The sequence below is a fragment of the Tympanuchus pallidicinctus genome, unplaced genomic scaffold (assembly GCF_026119805.1).
Source record: "Tympanuchus pallidicinctus isolate F22 unplaced genomic scaffold, pur_lepc_1.0 scaffold19, whole genome shotgun sequence".
NCBI classification, from domain to species: domain Eukaryota; kingdom Metazoa; phylum Chordata; class Aves; order Galliformes; family Phasianidae; genus Tympanuchus; species Tympanuchus pallidicinctus.
In genome coordinates this window covers 14,039,378-14,052,668 of record NW_026294710.1, presented here as the reverse complement: position 1 = coordinate 14,052,668, position 13,291 = coordinate 14,039,378, and the positions used below count along the sequence as shown (strand labels likewise).

Sequence of the window (13,291 nt, the reverse complement as noted above, 5' to 3'; positions counted from 1 at the left end):
ATGGGGCCCTGGGCAGCCTGGTCTGGTATTAAATGTGGAGTTCGGTGGCCCTGTGTGGGGCAGGGGGTTTGGAGATTCCTGATCCTTGAGGTCCCTTCCAACCTTGTCCATTCTGCGAGGCGAGGGATGCTTCTCCCTCCTCCAGCCACCAGGGGGAGCTACAACGGCGGCGCCACCGCGATGCGGTCGGCTCCCCATTGGCCGAGCGGAACGGGCGGCAGCGCGCAGGCGCAGACGCCGTGAGGGGGACTCGTTCCCGGCTGCCTCAGCGGCCGGCTCATGGCGGCGGCGCGGTGACGGGTGAGCAGCGGGCGGCGGGCCTTGGCCGGCACACCCCGCTTGGGAAGCCCGCTCCGCGTCCCGAGGGTGCGGGTAGGGAAGGCATAGAGGTGGGTGGGGTAGGAGCGGGTCCTCGGCCGCGGGTTGCTCCTCTCAGAGGGGCGAAGGCCTAGCGTGGGGGGGGGGTCGGGCCCCTCAGCCCCGCTGCGCGGCCTGTGTGCCTCACGGCCTCGGCCCTCTGCCCGCCTGCGGGGCAGACTGTGCGTGGCTGGTTACAGGCTCTGTGTTTGCTGGCTCGGCCCCCGGTGTGCTGCAGCCCATCCCCTTCAAATTGGAGGTGCAAAGTCCTGTCTATTTATACTTGTCCAGTAACGTACCCCAGGTGTGTGCTATCTGCCCCGGAGTAGCAGAACTCCTGCTTTACTGGTGTAGACAGTGATAGGACAAGGGGGAATGGTTTTAAGCTGAGGAAGGGAAGGTTTAGATTGGGCGTTTGGGGGAGTTTCTTTACAGAGAGCGGTGAGGTGCTGGAACAGGCTGCCCAGAGAGGCTGTGGATGCTCCATCCCTGGAGGTGTTGGAGGCCGCGTTGGATGGGGCCTTAGACAGCCTGGTCTCATTCCAGATCTGTGTGGTGGCACTGCCTGTGGTAGGGGCTTGGAACTTGATCCTTCCAGCCCAAGCCATTCTATGATTCTCAGACTGCACTTCCCTGCAGCAGTCAGGAATTTGTATTCTAACCTTGTTCTCACCCTGCCCACATCTTGTTCCCTTGTGCTGTGTTCCTGTATGTATGGTGTTCCTCGTGCCCATATGTGCAGTAACCCCCAATAATCCTGTCTTCTCCAGTATCTTGCAGTGAACTCTGTTCTACCAAGCCCTGGCTGTTCCTATTCCACTGCAAGATAAGACCTCATTTGTTTGCCTTTTATTGTTGCTGAGTGTGACCCCTTTGGGGCTTGCTGTCAGCTCTACCTGAGACTTTTCCCCTAAGTTTAAATGCATCTCAGATATATCTTTAGCAAAGAACACCTATATGCTGAGTTCCCTGTCAGATCTGTGAAAGCAAGATCTTGCTGATGAATCTGTAGGATTTCACTGCAATCTGTTCATCAGTAATATTGCAGTAAATTAACAAACTGAAGCTCTTGGTAGGAGAGACTATAGTCCAGGCCTCATCGAGACTAAATAATGGCCTTACAGGTTGTTCCACAGGTGGTGGATTTCTCTTTATATTCACATTTTTCCTTCTGCCTTTCATGCTAGGTGAAGCAACACACAAGGTGATATATTCCATTTTGCGTTGCTGCTGATGTTGTTTTGCTAATTTTGTATAAATGTATGTCTGTGTATTTGCAAGGCCTTTAAGTGTTGTGAAAATACTCTGGAAAATAGAATTACAGTAAGATACCCTTTTTGAATGTGCAGGGAGGCAAAAAAGTAGCAGTATTTAAGCAGGTGAATGAAGTGTTGGTATGTTTGTGCGTATCAATTTTAACATCAACAGAGAATAATTCTGTCTGGATCTTGAAGTTTTGAGGATTGTGATGCACTTGATGTTGAATTTCATTGTAAATCTCCAAATATTGGTCTGGGTTACAGTGCAACTTCAGAGCTTGAAATGATTGATATATACTGCTGGAAGTGTAAACTTAGGATGTTTTTAACACCTATCAACTTTTGAAGAGTACTCATTGCCTTTGAAGTGGTTATTTTTGCACAGTCTTACTTGTAGGTCCTGTATGTCTGCTACTGTGCAGCAAAAAAAAACCCAAAAAACAACAGTGTTATTGCTTGGAATTCTTTCTGGCTTGGAAAAAAAAAAAAGGATATTTAAAATTTAAAAGCTACAAGACAAGGCGTACCCGAAATAGCAGCAGCTAGGCACTGGGCATAGTGACAACATCTGATTTACCTTTTGTTGTTTTCCAGTTTTAAATTGAAGAAAAAATGTCACTTTACGATGACTTGGGAGTTGAGACCAGCGATTCCAAAACAGAAGGCTGGTCTAAAAACTTCAAACTACTACAGTCTCAACTGCAGGTGAAGAAGGCAGCTTTGACTCAAGCAAAGGTATGGACTCTTCCTAATTTTGCTTCCTGTTGTTTAATATTCTTTCATGCTCAGACCATTGAGAGTTCATGACCTTATAATACAGATTTGAGGTGATTTTGTCCTGTTGTCTGTGCGTTTCTAGCAAGGGGCCTCACAAAACAGGTGGGAGGCACAAAAGATGCGTTTCCTTCAGGTCTGTTCAAGGAAGTATGGCAAGATGAAAATTAACAAAGAATTGGTGTTTGCTGTGAGCCTCAAATTTTGTTACTACTTGAGCCAAAAGCTGATCTTCACATTTAACATTGAAGATAATTAGGTTAATTATTTTTTTTCTTGTTTAAAGTGTAAGTAAAGATCGTGCTGCTCTTGAAAGTTGTCAGTGCTGCTTATTCTGGTCATTCTTTATAGAGTTATTACTTATATATCTGCATCGATTTATGCTTTCTGTTTGAAGGGCCTTAGGTGCTAAAGTACAAATCATTGTGTATTAGAAATTCTTAGAGAAAATGCGTGTGCATGGAAGGGAGAAGTAGTGCAAGCCAATTCCTTGAGCTTAAACTGCAACAGAGTTGTTTTCTGCTCTTTTATTGTGACAGTATTTCATCTCATGGCTTTACACAGTACTGTTATTCTGCTTTGATTCATGCAGGATATGTGTACATTTGTTGTGATCTGTAAGGTCTAGAGTGAGGTTACTTAAATACTGGTACAGATAGGAAATGATTACTGAGACATGGCAATTTTTCAGTTGAATTAATGTTGATTTATGCTGCTAAAATCGACAGCAGGATTTTGCTGTTAGTTGGAGCAGTGTGTGGGAATGAAATTTGAAATGGCTGCTGTGTTAGGTATTTTCTTTGTCTGTGTGTGTGCAAATACCCAGGCTGGATGTGGCTTTGGGCAGCCTGGTCTGGTGGTTGGCGACCCTGCACATAGCAGGGGGTTGAAACTCAATGATCATTGTGGTTCTTTTCAACCCAGGCCATTCTGTGATTCTATGAAATAGAACAGCAGTAATAGAACAGAGCAAGTTTGAAAAATGGAGAATATACATCGATATGTTTTACTGGATGGTAAAGCATGTGTTCAGAATAGGTTTAAGACCCTTCTTGAAAAAAATCTGCTAGGTTCAACCTGATCTGAAGAGGTCCCCTGAGCTTCTAATGTGTGCTTTTCATCCTGGTGCAAAGCATTCACTTATCTGTGAATTTTAGTTGTGTGTTTTAGTGCATGCACAAGCAAAGTCTCTCTTGCTTAAAAAGAGGAAAGTGTGCTATTTTGTTATCTTGTAGAAAGGAAACAAAAGATAGAAAATGGTTTTTGTAGCTTTTTTAGGCATTTTATGTTTTGGCCATTTTTCAGAGTCAGAGAACCAAGCAGACAACAGTACTTGCTCCAGTGATTGACCTGAAGCGAGGGAGTTCTTCTGATGAAAGACAGATCGTGGACACACCGCCTCATGTAGCAGCTGGGTTAAAGGTAAGAGCCATTAACTCAAGAAGCAGATAGGCTCCATCTGCTAACAGATGTCTCTGAATTGGAATATTTTGGCAGCCATCTGCATTTTATTTTTAAATGGTCTTTCTGAGTGCTAAAAGAACCAATTGTATTCCAGAATTGGAATCTCAACTCCCAGGTTCTTACATGAATGAGCATTTCAGCTTTTTACAGATTTCTATGTGATGCTAATTTTAGGGTAGTATGGTTAGGTCGTGATTGGACTCAATGATCTTTAAGGTCTTTTCCAACCTGAGTGATTCTAGTGATTCTATGATTCTGTACAACATGAAAGCATCCTGTTGAATGTACAATTAAAATAAAACATTGCTCTTATCATATCTCTTCTGGATAGCTTCAAAATACTTTGCAAAATGGTGATTTGGTCAGGTAAATAATGAAGGTAATTGTAATTGCACCAGTGTTGGAACTGGACTTGTGTAATGATACAAATGGTTATCACAGTGATACAGCTGTGATTGGAAGGAACCTTTGGAGGCCATCTGATCCAACATCTCTACTCAAGCAAGGACACGTGAAACAGGTTGCCCAGGACTGTGATTCTATGATCTCAGCTGACAAACGTCCCTGTTCTCCTTTTTCTCTTCCAAGGATCCCGTACCTAGTGGTTTTTCTGCAGGAGATGTATTGATTCCTCTGGCAGATGAGTATGATCCCATGTTTCCAAATGACTATGAAAAAGTGGTGAAGCGGCAAAGAGAGGAACGACAGAGGCAGCGTGAGCTGGAGAGGCAAAAGGAAATAGAAGAGAGAGAAAAGTAAGGCATTAATGTATGACGAGTTGGCAGTTAGGTGAAGAATAGGCTGTTAAATGTACGTCTGTTTGGTTTTATCCCCCTGAAGAGTGTCAGGAAATTTCTTTAGGTTTAGCAAATAAGATTGTTTTGAAGTGTTTCATGTCAGTAAAACCTGACATCAGAAATGCTTTCAACACTCAGAGATAAATCATCTTTTCTCTTTTCACGTACTTCACACTGACCTGTGAATTCATTCCAGTTTTAAAGGCGTAGCTAGCACTGCCTTTATGAAGCATAGTTGCCAGTTACTTCATGTTCTGCATTCAGTTGAAGCATACTTTCTGTATTTATTTCTCTTTTGTTTCTGGCCAAAAGAAATCTTTAAGTAGCTCAGTGCTTTTTCTGTGGAATAAGAAACCTCTTTAATCTTATTAAAGGTTGAATGCAGATTCAAAGTTCTGTTGAAATAGGTGGTAAGACATCTGCCAGCCAGGAAATAAGATTACATTTGCTTATTCTAAGTGAAACTAATAAGCATTTTCATCGTAGTACGAATCATAAAGTCTGTGGAATTACACTGTTTAAGCATGAGGATTTTTTTTTTTTTCATTAAAAACTGACTGATTAAATACTGCTTCAGATAGCCTTTGGTGGGGAATTTGAAAGGAATTTGAAATTTCAATTTCTCTTCAATGCAGGGTGATTAATTCATGTCTCTGCTACCTTGCTATTGCTTGCATCCAGCACCTCTCCCATTATAGTCTGTCAGTCACTGTCATCAGCTTGGGCTACACTTATTCATAGGCTTCTTCATTTCCATACTTTATCCTTGATTGATTTGCAGATGGAAAACGATCTTGTTTTGAATCCATTTTCTATTTTACAAAAAAAAAAAAAGGATAAAAGCAAACCAACAACAACAAAAAAAAACCTAAAAGGGTGTTTATTTTCACTTTCATGGAAAACACATTATAAAATGCTAATCTGATTGGCCAGATGCCATTAAATTCACAGGGCAAAGGCAGTATCATGAGTTAAAGCAGACTTGAATTGTTTCTTATCCTAACTTGCTGTGTCTCTTAGAAGACGTAAAGACAGACATGAAGCCAGTGGGTTTTCAAGAAGACCAGATCCAGATTCTGATGAAGATGAAGATTACGAAAGGGAGAGAAGAAAAAGAAGTAAGAGAGCTGTTTATTTTCTTAATAGGAGAAAAATGCAGGGAGGAGGAGGATATGGTCACAGTCCTGGTTTAATGTATTTTATATTTCTCTTAGCTGAGAGGCATACTGTTAACATTCGAGCCATTGGAGTAAACCCAGTATTTTATTACATTATCACTATTTTAATACAGTTTGTTTTTTTTTTCCTTGGAGGAGGTACATTCTCAATTATTTGTGGCTTTCCACTGGTTTGTCAGTACCTATTTTACCTTTATGCACGGTGTGGAATTCCAAGAGAGAAGGAAAGCGTGGAATAAAATAAAGCCACGAGAATCACTGTTGAGCTTTAGCTACTGGTGCTTACCATTCCTGGTGATTTGAATGCTCTCAGAACTAGTTAGCAAAATACGTGCTGGGATGATACCTTAGCACTAACAAAATGAAACTTCATTCTTCTCAACAACAGCCATTTGAGTGAATAATTGAGGTCTGATTTATTTTAGAAAAGTAAATTTCTGACACGGGCATGGAAAATATTGGCTCTGCCTTGGAAGTCAGTGACTACCTTAAAATGCTGCATATTAAAATAGAGAAGGGGCTTTGTACCATTCTCTTATGTAAGTGTAGTCAAACTTGAGCAGAGTATTGGCTTAATTGAACTGTTTTAGGACTGAAGGTTTGCTTCCCTTGTAGCCTTTACTTTTGAAATTCTGTGCAATATATTGACTCTGGAAACAACATGCAGCACGTGATTGCAGTGTGATCTTCTTTGGTGTGCTTTTCATTCATATCACTCACACTCTTGCTGCTGCTTTTGGAGCCAGCAGCTGTGTTACACCTCAGTGCAGCTATTCCAAGCAGCGGAACATAATGACACAAACGTGTTCTCTTCCATTTTACTCATAGGTATGGGAGGAGCTGCAATTGCACCACCTACTTCTCTGGTTGAGAAGGACAAAGAACGTAAGTACAACAAAATCCTGTTCTCTGAAAGCAGTAATATTTTTTAATTCTCACTCAGCTTTCTATTCAGTAAAGTCATCCTGCTATTCTTTTCAAGTGATTGTTTCTTGCCTGATTACTTATCCTAGTTTATTGTTGACTGCAGGGAGGTTGTGGGGAACCCATAATAATACTGTTTCCTGTCTCTATGTTAAAGGATTCTTTCTGTATGGCTGTAGAAGTGGTTTAGCAGGCTGCTCTGTTGTAACTGTGTCCAGTTATTCATTTGTGGTGTAAAAGAAGTGGTGTTGCAGAAAGGTGGATGAAAAACCTCAGTGGTATGAAGAGAGAATTCTTCCATTGCCCTTGGCTTTCAGAGGTGCTTTATGAATGACCCTTTTCTAAAGCAATCAGGCACTGCAAACGCAACTTTTAAAATCTTTGAGGGATAACCAAAAAACACTCAGAAGAATCCTCTTAAGCAGCTCTCATCTTTGTGTGAAAGCTGAAACGTTGAAGGTCTTACTTTAGAGGCAAAAGATAAGTTCCTATTTCCATTTTACTAGTAATAGATAATGCAAATAATATCTGTTGAAGAATTACATGTGCAGAAGGGTTGTCCTCGATGAACTCAGGTTGAAGGTCGCAGTATTCCACTAGGTGGCAGACTCTTGCTGTAAGAGCAAAATGCTCAGGGCTCTTTTTGTATGTCTGATTAAGTTTTTAAGTGACACAATGTGCTGTTTGTTGTTTTATGTCCTTAAAAATAATTAAGCTGTGCACGTAAAGGACTTTGCAGATTTTATTTGAAAGAAGATTTAAAATAAAATAATGGAAGGTTGGCAGAGTAAATGAGTGATATAATAGTGAAAGCATTTGAAGTGTGTAAACTCTAGAAACAGAAATTGTCCTGAGTAAATAATTAGGAGCAATTGAGTAGAGTCAAGGAAAAATAAATATAGGCTGGAAATGTTAGAAATATCCTGAGGGGAGAGCTCTGTGAGATGAGCTTACAAAGAAATCTTTGTGCTGCTGGTTACTTGATACCCAAAGCTAGACTGGAAAAACCTCAGAAAACAGCGCTGTAGCAGAAGTGCAGCAGTTCAGTCCATCTCGTGGCAGCCCACAGCTCTGCACTGGGGGCAGAGGGGCCAGCAGTGAGCTCTGTGACAGCAGCAGGGCCAGAGGGAACAGCACGGAGCTGGGGCAGGGGCTGTTAGGGAAAGCTTTGCACCAGAGAGTGGCACCAAGCTGCCAGAGTTCAAGAGGCATTTGGACAATGCCCTCAGACATAGGGTTTGGATTTTGGGTGGTCCTGGGTGGAGCTGAGAGGTGGACTCAAAGCCTTGTGAGTCCTTTCCAACTTGAGGTACTCTGATTCTAGATAGTATTTTCTTTTTCCTCATCAGTGTTCTCAAACTTCACATATGACATAGTGGGAAAGATATAAACGGTAGTTCACAATAAGATAATTTAAAACAAATTCAGTTTAAAAGGCCCTAAATACACTCAAAAGTGTGTTCTGTGTGTTTTCTTCAGTGTACTGTAGCTTTTTTGTTGTGGGGCTTTTTTTTTTTTTTTACATTTTTCAGTTTGACTTCTCAGTGGAAGATAGTAATCTAATCTGGATGATATGTGTCTCTTTCCCATTCTGTGTCAGTTCAGAAATTATCAGAGAGATCTGTATAAATATTTTGAGTTGTGCTGGTTCTTTTTTGGAAGACTGATTTCTCCTTTGTGTAAGTGTACAGTGTGCTTTCTTTACAGTTCTTTAGGCCTAAGATGTGTGTATTGACATAATGTCACAATTGTGTTCTGATGAATGGAACGTTGGGTTTGTTTGTCCCCTGTCTGGATAGACTCACTGTGGTGCAGGTGGCTGCTTAATGTTTTTCTCAGCTTGATAAGTAAGAAGTTAATGAATGTGCTACAGACTTACACATGCACGATGTGTATGTAAACTCATTATTTGTTCTGTGACAAAAATCCAGAATAACTCTAAGTTTAAATCTTGGGGCAAGGGAAAGAAGATAAGGGGGTATTAAAGCTCTGTGTGCATAGGAAACGTTCTTCTGGTTTGGGTTTATGTGAAAGAGGTTTTTGTATACAGCAGAAAAGGTACAGTTTGCAAGTAGAGGCCCTGGGCAGCCTGGTCTAGTATCTAGGGTTGGTGGCCCTGCCTGTGGCAGGGGGGAGGTGAGATTCATGATCCTTGAGGTCCCTTCCAACCCTGTGATTCTGTGATAGAGATCTTTCTCTAAATGAGCTGAAATTGAAAGCATCGTATTGTAGCATTTGTAACATGCAGCACATTTTAGTGACAAAGCAAATGTCTCTTTTCTTCAGCTGTAGCATCGTTCCCATACGAAGATGAGTCAAGACCTCGGGCACCATCTTCCAAAGCAGCCATTCCTCCTCCAGTGTACGATGAGCCAGACAGACCTCGTAGCCCCACAGGACCTAGCAACTCATTCCTTGCTAACATGGGGTAAATGTTTGACATATTTACACTTGGTGGAAAAAAGCATTAGAAGGTGACAGGAATGGAAAGTTAAAATAGTTTTCAGTAAGGTAAATAACACATTGTGTGTATATGGTTAGCCTGAGTGCAAGTAGACAGAACTGACAGGATACAGAAAAAGCAGTGGATTGACTTGAATGAGAGAACTGCATTTGAGAGAGCTGTGTTTTCAAGACAAGTTCTGAAGCCACGTTCCAGCATGAAGCGTTTATGGGTTGTACAATCCAAGCTAATGTAGTCTGCAGGAAAGCAAAGGTGGCTTGTCAGTTCCACTAGGTTTCTTTTCCAGCCTTGTCCTAATCTTGTTATGTGCCTATTTCAACTGCAGTTCGTTTCTTCAGACATTCAAAGCATATTTGCACGAGTGTGGGAGCAGCTGTGGTTGCAAATCTGTCCGTTTACTTTTCTGCCTGGCGTCCTTGTTGTGTGTGATGCTTGTGTTTCTACAGTGGGTGGCAAAGTGAAGTCAAATGTATAGTTAAAAATAGCCCTGAGACCTCATTTGAAAGGTGTCATGGTTAGCTGTGTGCTCTCTTCTCAGTCGTACTGGGTGTTGCAGAAGTGCAGATTTGATGTGATCCAAACTGGATGCAGGACGAAATGCAGCCATAAAAGCATAGTTTATTACACTGTTACACTACATTTATTTTTGGAGACAGTTTTTTCAATCCATTTTTCAATAGAAACATCATTTTTCTGGGCAGTGTTTAAAAAAAATAATCAAACAACAACAAACCATGGAACTGAAGTAGTACTGGGGAACACATTGAGGTATTGCTACCTTCTCTATTTAGAACTGCACTGGGAACTTCATTGAAGGAGGTGCTGCTATAGAAAATCTTTTCTCTATACAATTGACTACTGTTTATCCTGTGGCTTAATGTTTCAGCTTTCAAGCATTATGTAGCCAGGCCTTTGTATATGTCATGTAGTCACTGATCCAGTGTTTTCTGTGCGGTCTTAAATGCCTCTTGGTAGAATGGAGGTGACTTAGTGTAGATTATTTACTGTGGTGTGAATTACTGTAGCATGACATTTCTTTCATGCCTTGGCTTAGCCAGGTATGTGCTCCAAATAAATGCCAATGAAGATGGTATTTTTAATAGATTGGAGATTATTACCTGAGTAAGCTCTTGAAAATTCAGAAAGAAGAGCTGTGTCAATTAATACTGAGAATATCCAGGTTTGTCATAGGAAGTGCTGGCAAAACCACGTGATTTGGACCTTATGCACGCTTCAAAACAGTAGGTAGTATAATGTGATCTAATGTGGGAAGCAGATGGTTCCACATTAGGTTCCACCTTTTCTCTCAGGCTTTTGATACCAGCCACTGACAGAGATCAGAAACTGGACTAAATGGACCTTGGCATGATGTGTGACTTGCTCTGCTACTAGAACCTTGAATGTGTTTGGAAAAGTGTGAGCAACTTTTGAGTACTTGCACACTCTGGAGAAATGCAGTGACAACACTGATGTAAGAAGCCTTAACTAACTGATGTTTTTTTCCTTTTTGCAGAGGGACAGTGGCTCATAAAATCATGCAGAAGTATGGTTTCAGAGAGGGCCAAGGGCTGGGAAAGCACGAACAGGGGCTGAGCACAGCACTCTCTGTAGAGAAAACTAGCAAGAGGGGTGGCAAGATCATTGTTGGAGATGCTACAGAGAAAGGTAATGTTGTCTTGCACCAATAAGTTTGTGAAAGTGATAGTGGGAAATAATAGTTTGTGCTCAGTGGAAGCTCCTGGATTTTTGTTAGCTATTAGTTCTAGCAGAAAATACTGCTTAATTGGAACAATGCCTCATGCTCTTTTTTGTGGAAACTTCCCTTTATAACATTGTTTAAAGTGATCTATTAATTATTTTATTTTAGCTCATCCTCCCTTATTAGCCGTCCTTCTTTAGTGTTTGTAACCTTCTATCTGTATATTCACTTCAGTGCTGTATTCCTGCTGGCTTTTTCCCTATCATGTGCTTTAGATAATGTCCTCATTTCCCTGCTGTTGTTTGCATCTCCACTTACTGGAACAGCACTTCTGCCTGAACACAAGTGTTGGAAGTCAGGAAATCTGGTTTTTAATTCTTAGAGGATCTGATGCAGTTTTAAACTCATGAATGATTTCCCTGAAGGAAATAGCACGTTGTCTGTGATCTTTGTAGCAGTGATTTTTGTGCATACTGTCCTTCCAAGAAGCGACAAGATCTCTTCCTACCTGTACAAAACTATACTTAATGGCCTTTGTTTCACTGTTTGCTAACAGGAAAAAGCTGATTAAAGCCTTCATATGATCATTAGTCTAAAATGATTCCATGATTAACTTTTTTTTTCTCTTCCTAGCAGATGCAACCAAGAAAGCAGATTCTAATCCATTGACTGAGATACTGAAATGCCCAACTAAAGTGGTCTTACTAAGGGTAAGTTGTGTCTTGGTATTTCCACCATACACAACTGATTTAAATGGTAAAACCTGCATTCCTGTTACAGTTACTCTGTGCAGTTTGGATAATTCTGAACTGCACCTAGGTGGTGCTCTGTGTGTTGTGGTGAAAATGTATGCTTTCCTTTGATACAATTTGTGACTGTAAATCAACATTAGTTTAGATTATGCAGCAACCATGTCACAGTGTCTTAGTATTAGGGAACTGCCTGGGCTCTGGAACGTGACAAAATGATTCTTGACCTGATAAACAATAGCTTAAATTATTCACAGTCACAGTTGCATGCGTCTGTGATTTATCTACATTATTATCTATGCAGGCTGCATCCAATGACTTAGGTTTATTGTTTAAACTTTCAGAATATGGTGGGTGCTGGTGAGGTGGATGAAGATCTAGAAGTCGAAACTAAGGAAGAATGTGAAAAATATGGCAAGGTTGGGAAATGTGTCATCTTTGAGGTAAGACAGAATCTTTCTCTCGTTCTGGCTACTCCAAAAGTGAACTGGCCGTTTGTCTTTCATGACTGGCACGCTGCTGCTGTGAAGGAGCAGCATAGATTAGAGGATTTCAAAGGGTCCTTTGTTGTGTTGTGATTCTATGTTTCCAATTTTTGTAAAGTGCAAACTCTGAATGTCAGAAATAGCAAAGTCCTTGAGTGTTGTGTTTTTGGAACCTTTTTTAGTTCCTCCTGCTAAATTAATCTTTTACTTTGAGATGCTTATAAGTTTAGATTACTGAAACTTTTCACCCTAGCTGATTTGAAAGGTTTCCATAGAGAAGCAGGACCCAAGTTCAGCAGTCTTCAACCTCCCTTTGGCAACTGGAGAATTGAATTATATTGGCTTAATTTTACATTCTACTTTTGTGAAAAAGCACTTCATAGAACAGTGGTTTTGTTGCTATTCTAATCAGATCTGCTGGGTTGTTTTTTTTTTTGGGGGGGGTTTTCTTTCAGATTCCTGGTGCCCCTGATGATGAAGCTGTAAGAATATTTTTGGAGTTTGAACGGGTTGAGTCTGCAATTAAAGGTAAGTTACTAAACTGTGTCGTATGAATTTCAGTGTTCACCTCAAAGAGATCAAAGTCTCACTCATTAGACTCAAATTTTTAGTCACTGCATTGCTGCTTGCTGACCTGTTTTTTGTTGCAATTATAGCTGTTGTGGATCTAAATGGAAGATACTTTGGCGGCCGAGTGGTGAAGGCTTGTTTCTACAACCTGGACAAGTTCAGAGTACTGGATCTGGCAGAGCAAGTTTGATTTTAAAAATCTAGCTCGAGGTGTCACTGTTTTGGCAATCGTGTTTTCAGCAGTAGGCTGGGAAAAAAGAAGAGAAAGTAGCTTTCCTAGCAGACTGGAAACAAGCCTCATTGAATGGATTTTTCGCATTCGTTGTGACTTCATTTTTTGTAATATAAAGCCCTTTGAAATTAAGATTCACGTCTGTGTGTTTTTGAATTGCACAATTCTGCTTATTGCTCTGGGAATCCTTGGTTTTTTTGAACTTTTCATCCATGACTTCATTATTTTGAAAACCAACTGCTGAGGAAATGCTTTGTCTGTATTCCTGTTTTCCTTGTTCTGGTGCTTCTTCACAGTTTCCTGGTCAGCGTCCGCAGTAAGTGGGAAGCTCTGGAAAAG

The 13,291-nt window shown here is 41.0% G+C and overlaps 1 protein-coding gene across 6 annotated transcripts; it reads left to right on the top strand.

The window, feature by feature from the left end:
* The first annotated feature begins 212 nt into the window (after window positions 1–212).
* On the top strand, window positions 213–13,084 carry RBM17 (RNA binding motif protein 17). Of its 6 annotated transcripts, none has more exons than XM_052680986.1 (12): window positions 213–300; window positions 2,211–2,351; window positions 3,696–3,812; window positions 4,443–4,609; window positions 5,672–5,769; window positions 6,658–6,714; window positions 9,040–9,181; window positions 10,731–10,882; window positions 11,550–11,626; window positions 12,010–12,108; window positions 12,606–12,678; window positions 12,807–13,084. In XM_052680986.1, exons 2-12 carry the CDS (start codon window positions 2,229–2,231, stop codon window positions 12,908–12,910), a joined length of 1,209 nt encoding a protein of 402 aa, XP_052536946.1. In that variant the 5' UTR covers window positions 213–300; window positions 2,211–2,228; the 3' UTR covers window positions 12,911–13,084. The 6 variants fall into 6 exon arrangements, with proteins under 6 accessions (XP_052536946.1, XP_052536950.1, XP_052536945.1 ...); XM_052680990.1 differs by having other exon boundaries at window positions 244–389; window positions 5,675–5,769; XM_052680985.1 differs by having other exon boundaries at window positions 244–389.
* Window positions 13,085–13,291: the final 207 nt, after the last annotated feature.

What these genes read in the sequence shown, in the direction of transcription:
- RBM17 (XM_052680986.1), top strand. Translation starts at nt 2,229, where the DNA reads ATGTCACTTTACGATGACTTGGGAGTTGAGACCAGCGATTCCAAAACA. An exon ending in CAGCTTTGACTCAAGCAAAG is followed by an intron (nt 2,352 to 3,695) that starts GTATGGACTCTT and finishes GCCATTTTTCAG; the next exon opens with AGTCAGAGAACCAAGCAGAC. An exon ending in ATGTAGCAGCTGGGTTAAAG is followed by an intron (nt 3,813 to 4,442) that starts GTAAGAGCCATT and finishes TTCTCTTCCAAG; the next exon opens with GATCCCGTACCTAGTGGTTT.